At 42.4% G+C, this 21,139-nt stretch overlaps 1 protein-coding gene across 2 annotated transcripts; it reads left to right on the top strand.

Moving 5' to 3' along the window:
- The first annotated feature begins 14,038 nt into the window (after window positions 1-14,038).
- LOC308397961 (COUP transcription factor 2-like) lies at window positions 14,039-19,795 on the top strand. 2 transcript variants are annotated; one of them, XM_080884281.1, is made up of 3 exons: window positions 14,039-15,269; window positions 16,452-16,976; window positions 19,015-19,795. In XM_080884281.1, the coding sequence occupies exons 1-3, from the start codon at window positions 14,741-14,743 to the stop codon at window positions 19,287-19,289; spliced, it is 1,329 nt and encodes a 442-aa protein (XP_080740407.1). In that variant the 5' UTR covers window positions 14,039-14,740; the 3' UTR covers window positions 19,290-19,795. The 2 variants fall into 2 exon arrangements, with proteins under 2 accessions (XP_080740407.1, XP_080740408.1); XM_080884282.1 differs by having other exon boundaries at window positions 14,186-15,239.
- Window positions 19,796-21,139: the final 1,344 nt, after the last annotated feature.

Consider the following 21,139-nt stretch of genomic DNA (forward strand, 5'->3'; position numbering starts at 1 on the left):
CGAAATGTGCTGGTGCTTTGCCATGATCTAATTTCCTTTCATCCAAGCCCTCTGGTTATCCACAGGCATCTCGCCGCGCTACAGCAGCCAGTGGAGATAATAGCCGGGGTTATGGATTGACCGGTGAATCATCTTGTACTGCTGCTGTGAGCGAGCCAGGTACGTGTTCGGGGCCAGGTTGCTGCGTTGCTTTTATGCGAGAGCCTGGGCTGAGAGCTCTCCTGTTTCTCGAGTGCAGACGAGGTCTCGCCAGGGCCACGGTGCAGTGAAATGGAAAGCATGCCATTCCCTGTTCCGCTTGATGCCGTGTGACTGTGAGAGGTTGTGTCATGTTCCTTGGCTATTGACTCAATGACTTGGGACTTCACGACAAAAGCCTGAACCCGTGCGGGCTCTCTGCGTGCTGACAGAGAAATGTGTCTTCCACTTGTCTTCACATTGACCCGCGGACTCTGCAAGACTGACGTGTCCACGTCCCCAAAGTCTCACCTCCTGAACCTAAAAAATAACCTTTCCACGACCTCGCCTGTCTCTCATGCTCTGTTAGCCTTGGGTCTGGCTGCCATCGAAACAATTCAGTGAACTGGTGTTTTTTTCCCTGATACAGCTATGGATTACCTGTCTGCGGCAGCTTCCGCTACATGGATGACATGGTTGAGAATTCACCCTTATGTGAATCATATTATTCTGTCACAGTGGGTTGAAAAGTCAAAGCACAGAGTAAGCATAAGCCATTAGCTGGTACTCAAATGACAGCACACAGAGCCAGACCTTCAAGGCTGCCTCTGCCCTGGGGTTCATCCAAGAGACAAAAATCACCATATGTCCTTCGTTTGTTGGAAGAATTAGGAGATGTGGGCTTGCAACTGTGCTCGTAAATGATGATGAATTCTTTTTACATTGTATGCAAAGAGAACATTCTGCATATCTGACTAATGCCTTGTCCAGTGACGTGGCTCAGACAGCTGACCTGATTTATTGCAAGGTTTCCTGCATTGTTAAAAAACAATCTCTGACTCAATGACAGAGGCCCAATTAGGGCCATTCCTTTGATGCAGAAAAGGTCCATATACAAAAGAGACTCTGAATTGCAAATCCAGTTGTAGCCCGTCCTTGCTTTCCCCTAATCTAATAATGTGATCCATCATTTCTACGGCGACAGCTCTACAGCCCAGGCATAGGACAGAATCCCACAGAGGATTAGTAAGATGTTTGAATATCCATATATTTAGCCCTATTTAGAGAGAAAAAATGCATATTTAGAATAATGCACTGGGCTATTCTTTTACATTTCACCCGATTATACCTCACGAGATACTTCAATTTCATTTTTCCAGATTTAACTGTTACTGGTTGTTGGTAACCTTCTAAAAAGCACTTGACATCCATATACCTTCAAGACTCAAGGTTTTTTTTTGTCGACTAAAAAAAGAGGCCCGTTTCCTGCTCAGTGGTGGCGCTGTTGTTTGAGGGATGGCTCTGTTGCAGAATCATCCATTACCCTGATGAGCTCGCAGCCCCAGAGCTATGACAGCACAGCCACACGATGAGCGAGACAGCCGACTGCCACTATTTGTTCCACTAAAGCATTCATCACACTAATTACCCATGGTGCCAAACAGCTCCAGCAGTCCAGTGAAGCTTTGGCTGCTCGTTTGGAGACGAGGTGAGGTAGGGAAACCTCAGATGAGTCTAAACAGGAGGCTGTCCTCTTTTTTCTGGCTTTCCTGCACATAATTAACTTGGCACACCAGCAACTTGACAAATTGGAATGATGAATCTGGCCTCTATGAATAGATACAAATACATGATCAATCAAAATACCGGACAGTGTTCTCAGTCTGAGGAAATGTGGTGCTGTGAAGGACAAAAGAAATGTCTTTGCTGTGAATGACATTTGGTCTTCTGGTAGAAAAGTGAGAGGGAGGGTTTGTGTCTGGTGTGTTTGAGCTGCGAAAATGTAGAAGCAAGTCAGTGCTAAGTGGGTGGTGGAGAAAAAAGTGGTTGCAAAATCTCACCATTTCACAATTCAAGTGCCAATTAAAAAAAAAAAAACATTATACTTTATCCAATTTTCAATACATAATGCCTTTTTTCTAAAGGACTACACTTTCAGCCTGCTTTCGATAACTTTTCCTTCGATGCAGACAGATGCAAAAGCACAGTCTCTCTGAATTATAGTCATGTATGCCACCTGACCTTGGAAAGTACCAAGAAAGACTCTTTGGTTTCTTTAAATTTCTGTCTCATTCACACTTAGCCCCCAACTGTCCATGTCCCTTCTGGCCTTCACACTGCCGTCTGAACTAATGTAGCATCCAGTACATCAAAACATCCCAGCATTACCTCCCCGCAGTGGCCACAGATCAACTGATCAAGCACAAAGAAACTTCCTAGAGACAGCAAATCCTCCCAGCCTGCCTCACAGCTGCATTTTAAGAATATCACTGCATCTCACTAACTAGGGCAAGAAAAACCACCAGCATAAATGACACATGGCCAGCCACATGACAGCTGTTAAAACACTCAACTAATTCTTTGATGCCATGTTGAAAAAAAAAAAAAGCCTGTCATGAAAAGTGAGTGTGTTTGAAACTCTTCATTTCCTGATAAATAATAATAATAATAATAATAATAAAATCACACCTGTAATATTTTTTGCATTGTTTGTTATGTTAATCATAAATATTGCTCTCTATATATTTGTATTCTTAACTTCACTATTTATTGTTAGTTACTGTGATTCAGCTTCTTGTACATTACAGTTAAAAACTGTAGTAATTACTCATTAACACAGATGTTTTCTGATGTAAACTGACTAAAAGATTACTGACGACACTGTTATGGTCAGTCACAATTTTAACTGTATATAACGTTGACTTGTGCATATAAAACTATGGGGTAAATAAAGTCAGAAGTAAAAAAGTAAAAGTAGATAAATTTGAATTTATAAAATGGTAAGCAGAGTTTGACTTAAAGCACGAGACACAAGAGAGATAAAGTGCAGACCAAGGTGTTTATTCATCAACATTAAAGATTTAACTGAATCTTCATTGAGGCTAAATGATCTTCTGGATCAGAAAGACATTTAGATCTGTATTAGTTTCTTATGTTTTCATTTAAAATAATTTTTAAAAAATTGGGGGGCGTATTTCTCTTTGTGACGAAATTACATAAAATGCGCAATTTGATCACATTGCTAAAGGAGCATCTCAGAAATGTGTAGATCCAGAACTAGATCAAGCTCTATAAATGAATCACTTCTAAGTTGAGCTGAACCTCACCTCTGGTAAAGTCTTCCTCAAGATCAGTACCAAACTTTTAAACAAAGCTGTTAATAAACAAACGAAAGCAATCCTATGTCCTAAGGTAACTAAAAGCACTGTTAACCACAAGTGGCAGCCCTTTCAGACTGCCACTGATTAACCCATGAACTGAATGTGATATGATTTGCTAAATTAGGCTAAAGAAAAATCTAAGATGCACAAATAATAATAAAAATGCACAAAAAAATCACACTTAAGTATATTATCTTAAAGTAAAGTTTGAATTATGTCTTTATCCTCTTCCATTCCACTTAATTAACCACTTAGTGCCTCCACCCGGACGGTAAGGTGTGCACAGCGCCCCCCTGGGAATTTATTTGGCCTTAACACCTGAAAAACAAAACACAACAATGTAAGAAACTCATCATGTTATTGCCCTCATTATCCATGACTTTAGAGACTGGACAATAAAAATATTTTGTAATGGCATAAACAAACCTGTCAAACTAATTATGCGATCCTTTCATTCGAAAGACCTCTATCAGCATCAACTGAAAGGCTACCAGCAAATATGCCTCAAATTTTGCACTTAAATATTAAAATACTGCAAAATGTTACAATAATAATACAGTCATCTTTAGTTCTCTTATGCATAAACAGGTCAGAAATGTGTGCAGTCCACATTAAAAGGTTTGACTAAAGCATATGTCTTGTTTAAAATGTTATCTTATTTGATCAGTTTCAAAACTGTTTACAGTTCAAAGCTGAGTTGAGTTGATTCTATCATTTACAAAGCAATGTGGGTTAATCTCATACGAGATAATGAGTGCTAGTCTGAGTGAGGTCAAAGGTTAAGTAGGATTTTGTACAATTCCTAATGAGGATCCCAACATTTCGCCAGGATGAATCTGTTCATGAGTGAGACGAGCGTTAGCGGTGCGTTATAACTGCACACTGACCTGTAGCACAATGTGTCTCTCAAGCGTGAAATCCACCTCATGAAGAATTCTGCAGTTGGCCTGAAGGAGTCAGAGGTCAGCTGTCTGGGGTTAATAAAAGGTGTGCACATGCTGTGCCGTGTTAATCTAACTCACTAACTATTGTTGCTCTCTGACCAGGATGTGAACCGGCTAAAGAGCCTAAGAGGTACCAGCTTTGTTTCAGTGGCTGCCAAGGTTCACAGCAGGGTGACAATCTACAGGCTCTCTTTACTGTCCAGCATCTATTACCAGAGACATAAACATGAAAAGGTTTTAGTCACTAGTTACTGTAAAAATTACAATTGCTATAAATGATAATGTAAGATACTGATTTTAATATTAATTGTTGCTCCGGTTCAACAATCTGTAGCAGAAACTTCCTTGTTCTTTAACTGTAAAATGCATGAAAATCAACTTTTGCTCATTTTTTAAATGTCTTGTTTTAATAAGTAAAACTTTGTTGTTAACACTTCTTATTATAGTTTAATTTAACATGTAAAATTCAGTAAATGTCTAGTGTACATCTGCTTATTCACAGAAACTTGATTCCCACTGTATTCAGGTTAAAAACTCTAGAAATTTTATTCAAGATGAAGTTGTTCTGTGTGTCAGAAAAGTTGGATGTATTCTCAAAAATAAAATTTAAAGCAAACTAATTGTGACAGGCTTGCACTTTAGACACTTCCCACACAATTGCAGTCAGAAGAGTCACGGGGATCATATTCTCTGTATTCTCCGGAGCTTACTGTGATTTTTTGGTGTTAATTGTTTTTTTTTAACAAAAGCACATTGAGCTTATTTTGCAAGATTGTAAGTAAGTTATCAGATATAAAATTCTAGGTTGTTGATAAGTTTGATAAATATAAGGTTGAAACTTGTGTAACTGGATTAGGTTTCTTTTCAGAAAAATCTGGTTAGACACAAACTGTGATTAATTCTTCATTAGTATTTAAACAATCGAAATATCACAGGGATATAGGGACTATCCTTTGAAATAAAAGTGGATGCACATTTATTCCACATAATTAAATAACTGGTAGAAGCTAGATGTAATAATTAATTTGCTTTCCGCTCACAAAATGGCAAATGTTTCTTTCTTTTCCAGAAATCATGCTAATGCTCATGTATATTTCACTTTTGAACTTAGGACTGGTTATATGCTGACCATAACCTTTTCTCCACATGCACAATCCCTTTGTTTTTATTTTATTCTGATTATTTTTTTTAAAATATTGATGTATTTTGCCTCGCCCAACCACATCCAGACACTACACATTTCACTTTGCTGTGGGTACAGTTCAGATATTGAGTTGTTATTTTGCAGGTAAATTGGACAATTTGATTTGCAATGGTTTGTTTCTACATCATGGCCTCTGGGTCAGGTCATGACATTTCGGAATCTGCACACTTACACACAGTCACTGCTAAAACACAAACAGAAGACATCCACTGCAGGATCTGAAAGGCTACCGTGCACTTTTAGCTCACAACCATTAATCTTGTTACCGTAATGACTTTACACCACACCCATTCACTGCCAAAGCTGAGAATACTACCGGATATTCCTAGAAGACTATAATGTGTGCTTTTCTAAAAGCTCTTTTGGTCAAGTAATTCCTTGACAATACGCTTCATCATATTACCTGCTGAACGTAGTTTTCTCATGTCATATAAACTCATCAACCACCTTCACACTATATTTTTTTCAGATTTTAGCTTGACCAATGTTTGTCATGTTCAGAATTATAAGAGCAAATTTTCAGTAAAGTGACATCAAGCTTGCATTAGAAACATTCTGCAGATTTCTGAGCAGGAAGCCAGAGCTGCCTCCCACTGCACTGCAAACAGTCATATCCTGGTGGTTTTGCCCACACAGCAGGTCTCTCCTGGCCAAACTCTCCCTCATTTTGTTTCCAATTATCTCGCTTTCAGCTCCCCCACTGGTGATAAGTCATAAAGGGCACCAGATCACCAAAAACAGGAGGGATTTATCATCTGTAAACTCCTAAATCTGTGATTAATATTAACCGGACCCATCATGAGGGAGAGCGGGGGAGGGGAGAGGTCAGTGAAATAAACAGTGTGAAGGAATGCATCATCCACATTCAGTGTGGTAAACACTTTAGCCTTGACCTTCCACTGCTGATTGGTATTGGACATCAGCCGTGTGTTTTGTTAGCAGGCGGGGCAAGGCTTGTTTTGTGTGCGAGCAGTCGCTGGATGACTGCAGCTCTGGCCGTCTGGAAGAACGTGACAGCACACTCAGCCTCAGGACTCATGGAGCATGAGTCAACAGTGAAATGGCCATACAGACATTTTTACATGGCACTGACTTGCCATCAAAGACATCCATGGACATCAGACTGATTCCATTTGAGAAATCCACAACAAATGAAAAGAATGGTTGTGCTACACGTAAATACACCAAAATCAAACAATGCAACTGTATGGAGACGCACAGCAACACTGAGTTTAATACCATAATCAAAGTCACCAAATCTACTCTGAAAAATGCAGTAGCTTTATGGATATCAAGTAGTGTATGCGCCAATGCAGCTGCTCTGAGTGAAATTCAATAGATCATGAACATGAGAGACAGAAAGGGCAGAGGCGCATGTGAAGGTGTCATCTCTTCAGCTAGACATGTAGCCACTGGTTTTCTTGTATATATTTAATTCCCATATATCTTTGTATTATTGCTATTTGAGGAGGGATAACATCAGTTTATTTATTCGGTTTGTTTAATTTATATTTAGAATAGATTTTACAGCCTGTGCTAAAATAATAATTTTTGTGTGTTTATACTGAGCATTTCACAACAATCTTTTTACAGTAAATCTGCACTGGAAGTGAGGATGTTTGGCAAGTTTACTGATGAAAGCTAAAAGTCCAATATGTATCTCACCCATACATAAACTAACTTGTAAACGTTCTCTCTCAAGAAAGAAAGAAAGAAAAAAAGAAAAGGTTTTAGTAATTTCTAAAAATGTCTTCTTATCTGATTAATCATTTGGTGTGAGTGGATGATTACGTGATTACAAAGTCCACAAAGTGACTGCAGCTAAGACAGGGCAGAGGAGAGGTGCATTAAATGTATTGTTTATAAAAGAAATGTATAAAATCTATCTCTTTTTGTGAGTGAAGTGGATCTAAAAAAGGGAATTTTTCTGCGTAATTTACTGACGACACTAGGTGGCATCAAATAACTGCATTTAGAATCTGAATTGGCGGGCAGAAGCAGTCTCTTTATGTACTGTAACAGTTGCTATCGTAATGCAGTGTATCACCACATGGCGGCGCCTCCTGTCTCACGACTGGTGTCACCCCCTTTTTTGTTCTTCTTCGCACTCCTCCTGTAATGGATGCTCCCGTGTGTACGCGGACTAGTGTGCTCTTCAGTAATGTGTGGTAGAGGTAGCACTTATTTTTGATATTGTAAATAAATGAGTACTTTTTGGAAAGTCAGAAGCTGTTGCTCATTCGCTATCCACCTGCACACCTCCGCGGCTGGCTTCATCTCCACCGCACGTTACAACTGGCGCCCGAACTTTTTCCCCTTGGACTTCAGACGATTTTTGCATCCCGCCGAGGATTCTTCTCTTCTAGCACGTGAACTGTCTCGGAAATCCCCCAAGTTTTGCGGACGCTCGGACGTTTTCTCCAGCCATGGCCGCAGCCTCAGCTCAGGTGGGACCCGACTAATTTCTGGATACCGCGGTGTGCCGCTGCTCTGCTTGGGAGAAAGAAAAAGAGAGAAGCTGACTCCGCGACGCGAATGGACTCCTTGGATTTGTTATTTGGACGTGCTGTTGGTTTCGTCTTCTAAGGATTAATTCTTCTGTGGAGAGCCTGGACATGAACATTTCTGCTGGCTTTCCATTCCCCTTTCCCTCTGCTGAGACTGACTGTAGCACATGTAAGTGAGAACTTGGCCGACTACAACCGTTGGTGCTGGTCTTCGGCTCAGTATAACGAAACGATTTAAAATTAATCTTTGCATTTTTGTCTTTCTAGTCTGATCTGACTCTTTTACTACTATATCAATAACTACACTGTGCCCTGGAGCGGCTTAATTTTTTTGAAATCACAATGGCACACTGCCCAGACGACTCTGACTCAGACATGGAACTTACCTCGTTACCTATGCGCCAGATAGTTGAAAATGTGACTCCTAGCCTTAGCCAACAAGTGGTGGAGTTAAGAACTGAGGTGAATAAGCTTAGTGATTGTTTACGTGACTCACTGAACATACAGCAGAGTTTACTAAGGCAGTGGGACCAACTCACAATGGGGAGCTCTCCCCCTCCTGCAGTCCCACAGTCTCCTGTTTTCCCAATGGCCACATCGACACCTCATGTTCCTGCGAGAGACAAAACTGAACCCACCAACAGTACCAATCCGTTCCTGCCCAGCAACCCATTTCAACCTACAAATCCTTTTCTCCCATCTCACTCACTTGAGCTCAGCAGCACTTCCAGAGTGATTGCGGCAGCTTTACATCACGCAAAACTGGAGCCTCCTGTGTATGCTGGGGACGGCAAAGTGCAACCTGAGGACTGGTTAAATGCAGTTGGCACATACAAAGCCTCATTGAACCTAACCGATGGGCAATTGCTAAACGAACTGCCACACTTTCTTGCAAAAGAGCCCGGGAAATGGTTCAAGGCATTGAGCTCCCACATCACATCATGGGCTCAATTCTGTCAACTGTTTAAGACAGTTTTTCTGCCCTCCGACAACCAAGAACGCATCCTGAGAGGAATTTTGGATCGTGTTCAGGCTCAGGACGAACCACTCCCAACCTTTGTTGCCCACATGTTGAGTGAGTTTGACAAACTGAAGAGTCCTCCACCTGAAAAAGACAGAATCGACCTAATTAGTAAACATGCTCTTGAAAAATACAGAGTTGCCCTGTATGGCGCTAATGTCACTTCTGTAATGGACCTGCTGCTACGTGCTCATGAGCTTCACTCAGTGCTTGGACCACAAAGACCACAGCCTGCTTTATGTAGCAAAGACAACTATAAGCCTGAACCTTACTGCTTCAAATGCTCTCAGCCAGGGTTCACCACACGCACCTGCCCAAACTGTAACACCCAACCTCATTTGCCACAACGAGCCTCGAACACCGCTAGGCATGGCCCAGTCCAGCCATTGCCGGCACCTGGCCCCTCTGACCCTGGCCATGAAAAGGTGGAATTAAGCAGCACCACATCCCAGCCACAATACAGGCAGTCGGGAAACTACAGGGGGGGGAGGACATTTCACAGAGGCCAACCTTCCCCCAGTTACTAACGGAGCCTCACACGCCCGATTCACTACAGGGTGGACACAGTCTTGGACACTTGGAAGACAATTTTTCACAAGTCCACTGGAATACCCCACTAAGAACGAAAGTGAACTTCAATGCTTCATCTGTGGATGCTACCCTCGACACGGGTGCTTCCCTCTCGGCTGTACGAACAGATCTCATTCAAGTAAATGACTCTCACCCTAGAAACACAAGTGAGTGGAATGGTCCTGCAGTTAACCTTGCCAATAATGCTCCCTGTATCCCTGACGGTGTTATTTGGCTCAATATTGGATTCATGAACAAGAACTTTTACCAGCGTTTTGCAATAATACCAGATTTGTCCTCTCCTTTCATTCTGGGAATGGATTTTATGGCAAGAGCTTCTGTTTCTATTCACATTCCCACTAGAACCGTCTACATTGAGGACATCCCCTGCCCACTCGCAGACGATGAAGAGGACCTTCAAAATGATTACTCACATTCACCTGGAACACTGATGTCTTTGGACTTGGTTCGCTCAGACTTAACAGCCAAACTGTCTGAAGCAAGTCTCTCAGAGAACAACAAGGATGCTTTACTCAATCTGCTCAGCAAGTTTAGCTCCTTGTTTGATGGTCAACTTGGTCGAACGGCTCTCACTGAGCACGCCATAGAGACTGGCAATGCAACACCTGTCAATCTCCCACCCTATCGCACGTCACCTGCTAAGAAACGTGTGATTGAAGAACAAGTACAACAAATGTTGAAGGACAACATCATTGAACCTTCCACAAGCCCTTGGGCAGCTCCTGTAGTCATTGTAAATAGAGCGGCCACGGAACCAAGGTTTTGTGTGGACTTTCGAGGGCTCAACCAAGTTACCCGAAAAGACTCTTATCCCCTGCCTCGTGTAGATGAGTCTTTGGACTTTCTGGCAAGAGGAAAGTTTGTCTCGACATTGGACTTAGCGCGAGGCTATTGGCAGGTTGCTGTAGCAGAGGACTCGAAGCCTAAAACTGCCTTCATCTCTCACTGCGGTCTCTTCCAGTTTCGGGTGCTGCCCTTTGGGCTCTGCAACGCACCTGCAACTTTTCAGAGACTCATGAACTCTGTGCTTGCTGGCCTCATTTACAAAACGTGCGCAGTCTACCTGGATGACATTGTTATCGCCTCACCTACCTTTGAACAGCACTTAGTGGATCTTGAGGAGGTGCTGGGCAGACTCCAGGCTGCTGGCTTGTCATTGAAGCTCAAAAAGTGCCAATTCTGCCTCGATGAATTCACCTTTCTCGGGTACCGCATCACATCATCAGGTGTTAAGCCCGATCCAGACAAAGTAAAGGCGGTTAAGGAGTTTGATACCCCAACCTCAGTGAAACACGTCCGTCAGTTCCTTGGCTTGACTGGCTATTATCGACGCTTCATTCAGAATTATGCCCGCCATGCCGAACCTCTTCACGCCATCACCAGAAAGGACAATGCTTTCCACTGGGACGACAGCTGTCGAAGGGCCATGGACACTTTGAAGGATCATGTCACATCAGCCCCGATCCTGTCATTTCCAGACTTCAACCGTCCCTTTTCCATTCACGCCGATGCATGTGACATTGGTCTTGGGGCAGTGTTGATGCAAAAGGATGACAAGGGTCGTGAGTACGTTGTGGCTTTTGCTAGTCGCTCCCTTCACAAAGCTGAACTCCCCTACTGCACTTCAGAGAAGGAGTGCCTCGCTGTGATATGGGCTCTGGAACACTTCCGCCTGTATGTTGAAGGTGTTCATGTTACTATCTTCACTGACCACAACAGTCTCAGGTGGCTCATGTCTCGTCAAAACCCAACGGGCCGACTCGCCCGCTGGTCACTTCGTTTGCAGGACTTTGATTTCACAATAGTGCACAAACCTGGTGCACAGAACAAAGTTCCCGACGCACTGTCACGCAACCCTTTGCCTCTGACCTGTAACAGGCCGACTGATCTTTTACCAGATCATGCTGTTATGGGCAGCCTGGACATTCGTACTCTGCCCCCCGTCATTCTGGCTGACCGTTCACAATTGAGACAGCTGCAGTTAGACGATCATGTCACAGGTCCACTCCTCAGAGACATTGAAGCAGACTCTCTGAACAGCTCGGACAATGCCACCTTGTTACAGTATGTTGTGTATGACTCTCTTTTGTATCACAGAGAACCCAAGTCCACATGTGCTTTGCACCCTTTGAAAGAGCTGAAACTGTTTGCCCCTACTTCCATTAGAGGCACCTTGCTGGACTATTACCACGACCACCCCACAGCAGGTCACTTGGGTGTTTCTAAGACATTGGCTAGACTGCGTTTTAGGTTTTTCTGGCCCAAAATGGCAGCTGATGTGAAACACTATGTGATTTCATGCTCAGTGTGCCAACTCACCAAGCCAAGTCAAAAAAAAGCAGCCGGTCTTATGGTTCCCATTGTCCCCCAGAAACCCTGGGAGTATGTGGGTGTGGATTTTGTTGGGCCACTTCCCCGCACCCCCACTGGTAATGCTTATTTGATCGTGTTTGTTGACTATTTGACTAAATGGGTTGAAGCCAGTGCTGTCAAAGAAGCTACATCTCAGGTAGCAGCTGGTAAATTCGTCACTGACATTTTTGCTAGACATGGTACACCCACTTACCTGATTTCTGACAGAGGGTCTCCTTTTGTGAGTGAGCTTTTTGAACATGTTGTTTCTGCATTAGGCTCGGTGCACAGACTCACTACGGCATATCACCCTCAGACAAATGCTACTGAACGCGTCAACCGGACTCTGAAAACTGCAATCCGCGCTTATGTAGGTGATAAGCACACATCATGGGACAAGTTTCTCCCTCAGATTTGCTTTGCTCTGCGCACCGCCCCTCATGACAGTACAGGTTTGACTCCTGCCATGATGCTTTATGGTCGTGAGTTAGACACCCCGCTTGACCTTATCACTCAGCCTTCTACAGCAGGTGTTGATGAACCGGGTGTGCCTTACCCTGAGACTCTGAGAGCCTCCCTGCAGGAAGCTCACGACCACGCCAAAGCAGCTTTGGACTATAGCCATGACAGACAAAAACATTACTATGACTTGAGACATCGACATGCCACGTTTCGTGTTGGTGACCTTGTGAGAGTTAAGACACACCCCAGGTCAGATGCTCAGTCTAACTTTACTGCTAAACTTGCACCACTGTTTCAGGGACCATTGTGTGTATCTCAGAGACTCAGTGATGTTAATTACAGGCTCACTTGGGTGGACTCCGGTGTGGATGCAGGTGTTTATCATGTTGTGAACATGCAACCGTTCCATACCTGGGACTCTCTCACTTCCAAAGAACATTCTGTTTCATCGCCTGCCGAGAGAGAGACCGCAGAGGGTCTGAACTCTGACTCTCAGGCCCACCCTGGCCCCCCTGCAGACACTGACATTGGCTCTGAGCCATTCCCCTTTGATTTACCGGACATTGACTCTTCTTCTGGTGTGGGCGCTGTTCCAGAGAGTGTTTCACCCAGATCTGTCCAGCACCCAGCTGCTGGTGGACATTACAATCTCAGGCTCAGACGTTGCCCCAGAGTTACGTCTGGCTGGAGCAACAAAAGATGGACTAATGATTTTCACACAACCAGGCTTGATCTGAAGTGAAATGTTCTGGTTAAACCTGTTTGATGCTGTCTTGTTGCATTGCTACTTTGAGTCATGATATGTAGATGTTTCTGTTTGCTCTACTTAATCCAGTTTTATGGCTCTTTAGTGCGTTAAGGTTCATTCTTGGCATTTACTTTAAAAACAAAAAAAAAGAAAAAGTGAAAAAACTAAGAAGACTGATTTTCCACTGTACATGTTCGTCTTATTTTCACCAGTTTCATTTTTAAATGGTCTTTTGCCCTGTGTGTGCACTAATCTTAGCTGTAACCTCTATGTATAGGGTACTGTTAGGTGTGGTGTGTGCTTTTCCAGCTGTGTATGGCTGAGGACAGCCTTTTTCTCACCAGGGGGGACTATGTAACAGTTGCTATCGTAATGCAGTGTATCACCACATGGCGGCGCCTCCTGTCTCACGACTGGTGTCACCCCCTTTTTTGTTCTTCTTCGCACTCCTCCTGTAATGGATGCTCCCGTGTGTACGCGGACTAGTGTGCTCTTCAGTAATGTGTGGTAGAGGTAGCACTTATTTTTGATATTGTAAATAAATGAGTACTTTTTGGAAAGTCAGAAGCTGTTGCTCATTCGCTATCCACCTGCACACCTCCGCGGCTGGCTTCATCTCCACCGCACGTTACAGTACCAGTATAACATGAGTACTCATAATATACATTATGGGTGATATGATGCAAACTGTGGTTTGACCGATTCACGGCAAGTAAGTAGTCATAGTGCAAAAAACAAAATAAAAAAAACAAACAGAAAAAACCCGTTCGTGTGCGCACACATGAGAGAGAGAGAGCGAGCGATTGGACAGGGAGGGAAAGCAGAAAACATAACAGGGAGGATGTGAACTCTTACCCTCTTTAAAGTCAGCTGAACCCCCGCACTGCTGCTCCGAGACCAGCTTCTCCACGCGTTAACTCCGCCCCAAACCCGCGTCACCGATTCACAGCCGGTGACGTGCGGGCGCATCACTCTCCTCCTCCGTCCCGGAGCAAAGCATCGTCAAAATCAACATCCATCACTCCCCCTCTTTGACTCTCTCTCTCTCTCTCTCTCTCTCTCTCGCCCTGATGTCTTTTTAATGTAACTTCTTACTGATCGGGAGAGCAGGGAGCGTCTGGAAAGCCTGGTCGCGTGACTCCATCCCTAATGAAGGATCTGCTCGCACGGCATTCTGTTTAAAGCTGGACACACAGAACAGAAAGGATCAGATTGTATATTTTGGGGATAACGTTTCCTCCCTGTGTGGATGGCTCCGTCTTTATTTCCCCCCCTCTGTGGATGCTATAGCGCACTATGACGGTTTGAATGAAGCTGTCTTTTTGGATTTTGTCCGCGCCAGCAGCTGCTTCTGGGTGACTGCTCAATCTTCACTTGTGAACTCGTTTTAATTTTCTGCCGTTATCCTATGAGCTCGCTTTTATTTATTTTATTTGAAATTGTATTTCGTTTCGTCAAACAATGCCGCAGTTTCCCATGACTGTGTATTAGCTATTGATGCCGACAGTACGTGTGAGTTAATTATCGCGTAAAAACGAAGTTGGGCGCAAAAAAAGTTTTGGAGAAAGTCGAAATGGCGATGGTAGCGTGGAGAAACACCGAGGCGGTCGGGGACTCTCAGGGGACTCTTTCCTCCCCGGTGTCTCAGGTTGCACCTCTGTCTCTGCCCGGAGAGCTGACGGGACACATGAACCCGGCGCCTTCTCTGGAAATACCCCAAACAGCAGCTGCACCTCAGGGAGCACCGCCGTCCAATCCGTCCGGCAACACCGTCGCGACCACCACCAACAATAACAACAGCACCTCCTCTTCCTCCTCCTCCTCCTCCTTGTCCATGGACAAACAGCAGAGCCAGCAGATCGAGTGCATCGTGTGCGGGGATAAATCCAGCGGGAAGCACTATGGACAGTTCACATGCGAAGGATGTAAGAGCTTCTTTAAACGCAGCGTCAGGAGAAACCTGACCTACACCTGCAGGGCCAACAGGAACTGTCCCATAGACCAGCACCACCGCAACCAGTGCCAGTACTGTCGCCTCAAGAAATGCCTCAAAGTCGGCATGAGGAGAGAAGGTACGCGCTGGCATCAAACTGTTATTACTGGTACTATCACATCCATAACACTTTCACATGCAGCACTCTTTTATGTTTGAACGCATATCTGCCCCATATCTAGTTGTGTGGATGCTACATATGTGTAGCCTAGCTTATGTTTACATATTTCTTTGTGGACCCAGGAGCCTTACCATCGCCACATGTTGCCTTTGTTTGACACTAGGGATATTTTATTCATTTAATAATGTCTATATTTTTTTTTTTTAAATACGCGGTGTATAATTATTTATTTTGTCTCGGGTACTATAGCTTTATATTGTGTAGACCTCAGTGTGTAATATTACACATTATTACAGATGTTCCCGCTAGCATCCTGTAGCATGTTAGGTGCACTATTGTTGCTCCCCTTCCGCTTTATGTCCATCATCCCCGGTGAGTGTGAGTCTGCAGAAGCTTTAAATGTCAGGAGTTCACATTCGGCAGTAGATATATTTAACTTTAGTTTCAGTGCCTTTTTTTCGTTTAAATTGTAGCCATAAAAATGTAAAATACATTTTTAAATGATGTGCTCGTGCGGACCATGTGTGTCTGCTCTTATTCATTATGCATGCTTTTCATATACAGCACTAGGCCCAGACCGCAGCCTACACTAGTCTACTAAGAGTCTGCTTTGTTGTCTAAATGTGAAAGTTTATTAAAGTTTAGGCTATTAGAGATTTCACAGCCAAAAAATAAATAATTAAGTTACAATAAGCCTACTCACTTGATGATATTAGAGAGCATTAACTGAAAACGGAATCTGGGCTGTGAACTGGAGCAATTATACATTTGAAACAAAAAAATGCAACGCTACTGAATACCCAGAAACACGCTGAGAAAAAGAAAAGAGGGGGGGAAAGGAAAAAAAATCTCACACGCCATTATCTGCAGGTTGTGCTCTAGATCTCCCAACACCGAGCTGAATGTGACATTTCTTTCCAGGAGCTGTCCACAACACTTATCCATGTCCACTTCTGAAGAGCCAGCCAACCATAAGCTAGCTCACTACTGACATTAGAAAGGAATCCCAGCCTAATCTGACTAAAATAAGCGCGAGGTTTTAATTCACATATGCTGTTGTAAATGACGTCCCGTGCGTGATGTCTAGTTTTAGGGTTCTTTAAATGTCATCTTCGTTGTTTTAATCGCCTTCTAGCGTGATGTGGCATTTCTGCCGTTTCTTTCTTCCAGCTGTCCAGAGAGGCAGAATACCAACCCAGTCATATCACGGCCAGTTTGCTCTGACAAACGGGGATCCTCTGCAGTGCCACTCCTATCTGTCGGGGTACATCTCTCTGCTGCTGCGGGCCGAACCCTACCCGACCTCCAGGTTTGGCTCTCAGTGCCTGCAGAACAACAACATCCTGGGCATTGAGAACATCTGCGAGCTGGCGGCTCGGATGCTCTTCAGCGCTGTGGAGTGGGCCCGCAACATCCCTTTTTTCCCGGACCTGCAGGTGCCGGACCAGGTGGCCCTTCTTCGCCTCACCTGGAGCGAACTGTTCGTCCTGAACGCCGCCCAGTGCTCCATGCCCGTCCACGCCGCCCCGCTACTGGCCGCTGCTGGTCTCCACGCATCCCCAATGTCTGCTGACCGGGTGGTGGCCTTCATGGACCACATCCGGGTCTTCCAGGAGCAGGTGGAGAAGCTGAAGGTGCTGCACGTGGATTCGGCGGAGTACAGCTGCATTAAGGCCATCGTGCTGTTCACCACAGGTAAACTTTACCTTTTCACCCCCACACACGCTGTGGCTGACATTTTAGCGAAATCACGCAAGCTTAAAATCTAAGGAGAATTGTGCCGCCACCATCACGAAGAAAACAACCGCTATCAAAATTAAAATCCTATTTTAATTAAATAAATTATTTTCCAAATGTAGCGAAAACAAAATTAATGCGAGCGGACGAGAACGTTACTTAAAAATCGCCCGAAAAACGTAGGAATAAATATTTCCAAAAAAACGACAGAAAATCTTATAAAAATAATTTTACAGATTTTTTTTTATTGCTCGTGGCATAATAGTTTGCATAACACTCGGTAACTGTGCGTTCGGGGTTGGGGAGGGGGGCTAAAAAGAAAAATCAATAATTTGTATTAAAACTCTGAAACACCTTAAAAGCAAAATCTATATAAAATAATTCTTTTGCAGATTTTAGTATGATCATAAGTCTGATGATCCTCTGATATCGTTATAAACGGTCATTAAAAAAGGAATACAAATCATATATGTTGGATTTGCTCTAGAAAAGTACTCCCTTTAAACCTGAGCCAGCTGCTTTACCTCTGATAGAATTCATAGTGAACTTAAGTGACCTCATACAGTTGTCAGATCTTGAAGCAACAGTTTATCTGCATTAAAATAATACTGAAGAGGAAGTGTGAGTGAGTGAGTTTGATGGTCTTAAAACGGCATCAAATCCTTACAGCCCTTAAAATATGAAATACTCTGCCTGAATAGGTTATGCAAATGGGTTTGAGTTAAACATTTGACAGCATCTATATTCCACTGCTGCTTCACATAAAAGGTGCCTCAGCAGAGTGATTTATTACATACATATATATATATATATATATATATATATATATATATATATATATATATATATATATATTAATTTCAAGTGAAAAAAAACTTGTTTTCAGGCTTAAAATTTAGAGGGTTTTTTTTTATTTTAAAAAGAAAATTTTTATATTTAAATCTTGCCACTGTTTTAAAAATGATCATAGCATGTAAATGTAACTGCATAATACATTTTATTCTTTAAATCTTTAAATTTGAAAATATCTTCATAAAGAAGCTTTTTTTGTACTGTTCATAAAGCAATGGGAACTATTAGTTGACTTTGCAATGCAAAATGTATGCCAGTTTCTTCACAGCCTTTTAGATGACAGAGGGATGTTTGGTTGTTAGATTGTGAGTGGGTTCAAAAGGACAAGTAGCAGCAGAGTAAAAAAATAAACAAAGAAGGTTTCCTATTGGTCTATTTTAGTCCCCGTGAGCACATGTGAGCACGTGCCTTTTAAACTGGGACAGTCCTGCTTTAACCCCTGTTTCCAGCCGGCCTGCAGTTTTACAGTACAGACAGAAGAGTCTGGTGTGCGTTGAAATGCAAATGACTCAGAGCAATCAATGCTCTTGCCGTGCTTCCTTCCTTTTGTCTGGGCCCTGAGTATTCTTTTTTTTTTGATTGGATGAGAGCAGTGGCACCATTGTTGATCCCAGATGGCATCAGATTGACAAACCTCAACTATTTGCCTATATGTTTTATTTTCAACCTGCCACTGCGCTCTTACAGTATCCAATTTTACATTTTTAAACCTCTACATTTACCCAACCATGTCTGACTAACTAGTTTATTGGGTGTTCTGTGTTTATGGTTGATGGTTCTGATACCATCTTAGTGAGGTTCACTCAAATCTGTTTAAAAAGTAATAAAATATTTAAATGCATCCACTAATATTTGGCATTCTGCTGCCCTGACCTCTTCTTTAATGTCTTACCCAGGGATTTAAATAATATCTGTAAATAGTAATACCTACAGATTTTTGTTTTTTCTGGTGCTTTTTTGACTTTCGATCACTGTAACTTTTCATCTAACTCCACATTCAGACTGTACCATCGCGAGTTTTGGTGATTTTGTATTAACACTGAATAAACGTGAAACTGAAGTATTTTTCAGATGCCCAGTTGAACCACTGGTCCTGACCTCTTCTCTTCTGCCTATTTGTTTCTGTGTTACATTCTCTCTGTAGATGCTTGTGGTCTATCAGATGTGGCCCATGTGGAGGGTCTCCAGGAGAAATCGCAGTGTGCTTTAGAAGAGTATGTGAGGAGCCAGTATCCCAACCAGCCTAACAGGTTTGGGAAGCTGCTGCTTCGCTTGCCTTCCCTCCGCAGCGTCTCTTCTTCTGTCATAGAGCAGCTTTTCTTCGTCCGTCTGGTGGGGAAAACACCCATAGAAACTCTGATAAGGGACATGCTGCTTTCTGGTAGCAGCTTCAACTGGCCTTACATGGCTATTCAATAGAGAATAAAAGCTGCTGTGGTGCTACTAAGGTCAGGAAGGGTCCCACTTTTCAAATCAAGTCATTTCAAATAGTAAAATCTCTGTTGATTTAAACAAGAGAAAAAACTGCCAGTGGAATTAAATTCTCTAAAGTATCTTAAGGGTAAAAATGTAATTTAATTTGCTTTTTTCATCATACCGGAGGTATTAGCTGCCTTATTTTCCATTATGCCACTTTTAGAGGGGTCCATAAAATACAGGAAATCTACCAATGACGAAATGATCTGACCGCACTGGCAGAAATTTTCACTTGTTTAAAGGGAACTAATGTCAGTAAACGAAATGACTGGTTAAGATGGATATCTTTTTGCAGTGTGGTGACCTCTCACAGTCTATGGTTTTTGGGATAACAAACAATATTTATTGGACCTGTGTGTATATTTATCGTGCTTGTAAATTATGTTTTGGATCCTTTTTGTTTTCTTTTTTTTCCCTTTTTCTTTTTTTTTATGTTTTACATATTTTTACCCCAGCTAGTGAGAAAACTGCAGGGATCGTCTTGTGTTGATCTGTTTTTTGTTGTTGTTGTTGTTGTTGTTTTCATACCTTCCAGACATAGCACTTTGGACTAAAGGAACATTTCAGAAAGATTTAATATGATTGTTTGAAACCCGACTTCTTCTGACTTCAACCTTTTTGCTCGGTTGCATAGAGACAGAAAGGTGAGATTGATGCTTTGTTTTAGTTACTTTGTTTTCTTATTCTGGTTTTCTTATTGACATGCAAAGAATGAGAACAGCAAAAACATTTCAGAACTGCACTTCTCATGCTCAGTGTTCGGTTGCGCCAAGCGTTAGTCATTTCTTCGTTATACTTCTTGGCTAATACGATTATTTCCCTTTTGCCATAATGTTCCAGTTAAACTCTTTAAAATCCTATTTCAAAGCAATTTGTCTCTCCCGGATTTTTGTCACACTTCAACTTTTCTGTTTTTTTCCTCATCTGAACTGAGAGGCTAATCATGGCAGTGAGCTGACTGTTGGATAGCTTAATCCAATGTTTTTTATATTTAGAGGGGTTAAAGTCCAAATCATATTCCCTTGACAGGTAAGAAGAACACGAATGACACTACGAGATTAAGGACAAATGCATTACCAAATACTTCTAATGAATTTATGTTTCCTGGACTTTTACACTGACTTCCTCAGAGATTTTAAGAGCACTGGGTCTATAAGAACTACAATCTCTTAATTTCCCAGGCCAAGAAACAAATTTATTTCAGTATAACTCATGCATTAATGAGCCCAGGCCACTTAATGGCACAACAGACCACTGCAGGGTATTGCTGAATTTAGAGTGTATGTGCATGTGTGTGTGTGTGGGTGTGTGTGTGTGTGAGTGTATTTGTGTTTATTTCTTTTTGACAACCACTCTGATGTACTGTGAAAGCATATTGGTTAACATATTGGTACCGTATTAAATTATAACTCAAGATTTATAAATAAAGTGTATTTGCTTTATTTCGTCATTTCAGCTCAACAGTGTTCATGTTTGTCACCTTCCAACAGGAATCAAGTGTGTTTACACAAGGGAGCGCATCCGTTATAATTTTGATTTTTTTGTACTGCAATGGAGTAAGGAAACGTAAGCCAAGTGGAGTCTGTCTGGTGTTCTGGAGCCCATTTCTTACTATAATATTGTCACTAATTGGGCGTTTTAATCAAACTAATTGCTTCCACTGACAGTGATAGCTTTATGTGAATGTCAGGTTGTATTTACATTTGCCTTATTTAACAACCTGCAGGAAAACAGTTAACTTTTCTCCTGCACTTATCTTATATTGGGCTTGATCACTCAGTTTTAACATCTTT

This window comes from Rhamphochromis sp. 'chilingali' (genome assembly GCF_963969265.1).
Source record: "Rhamphochromis sp. 'chilingali' genome assembly, chromosome: 6".
NCBI lineage: Eukaryota > Metazoa > Chordata > Actinopteri > Cichliformes > Cichlidae > Rhamphochromis > Rhamphochromis sp. 'chilingali'.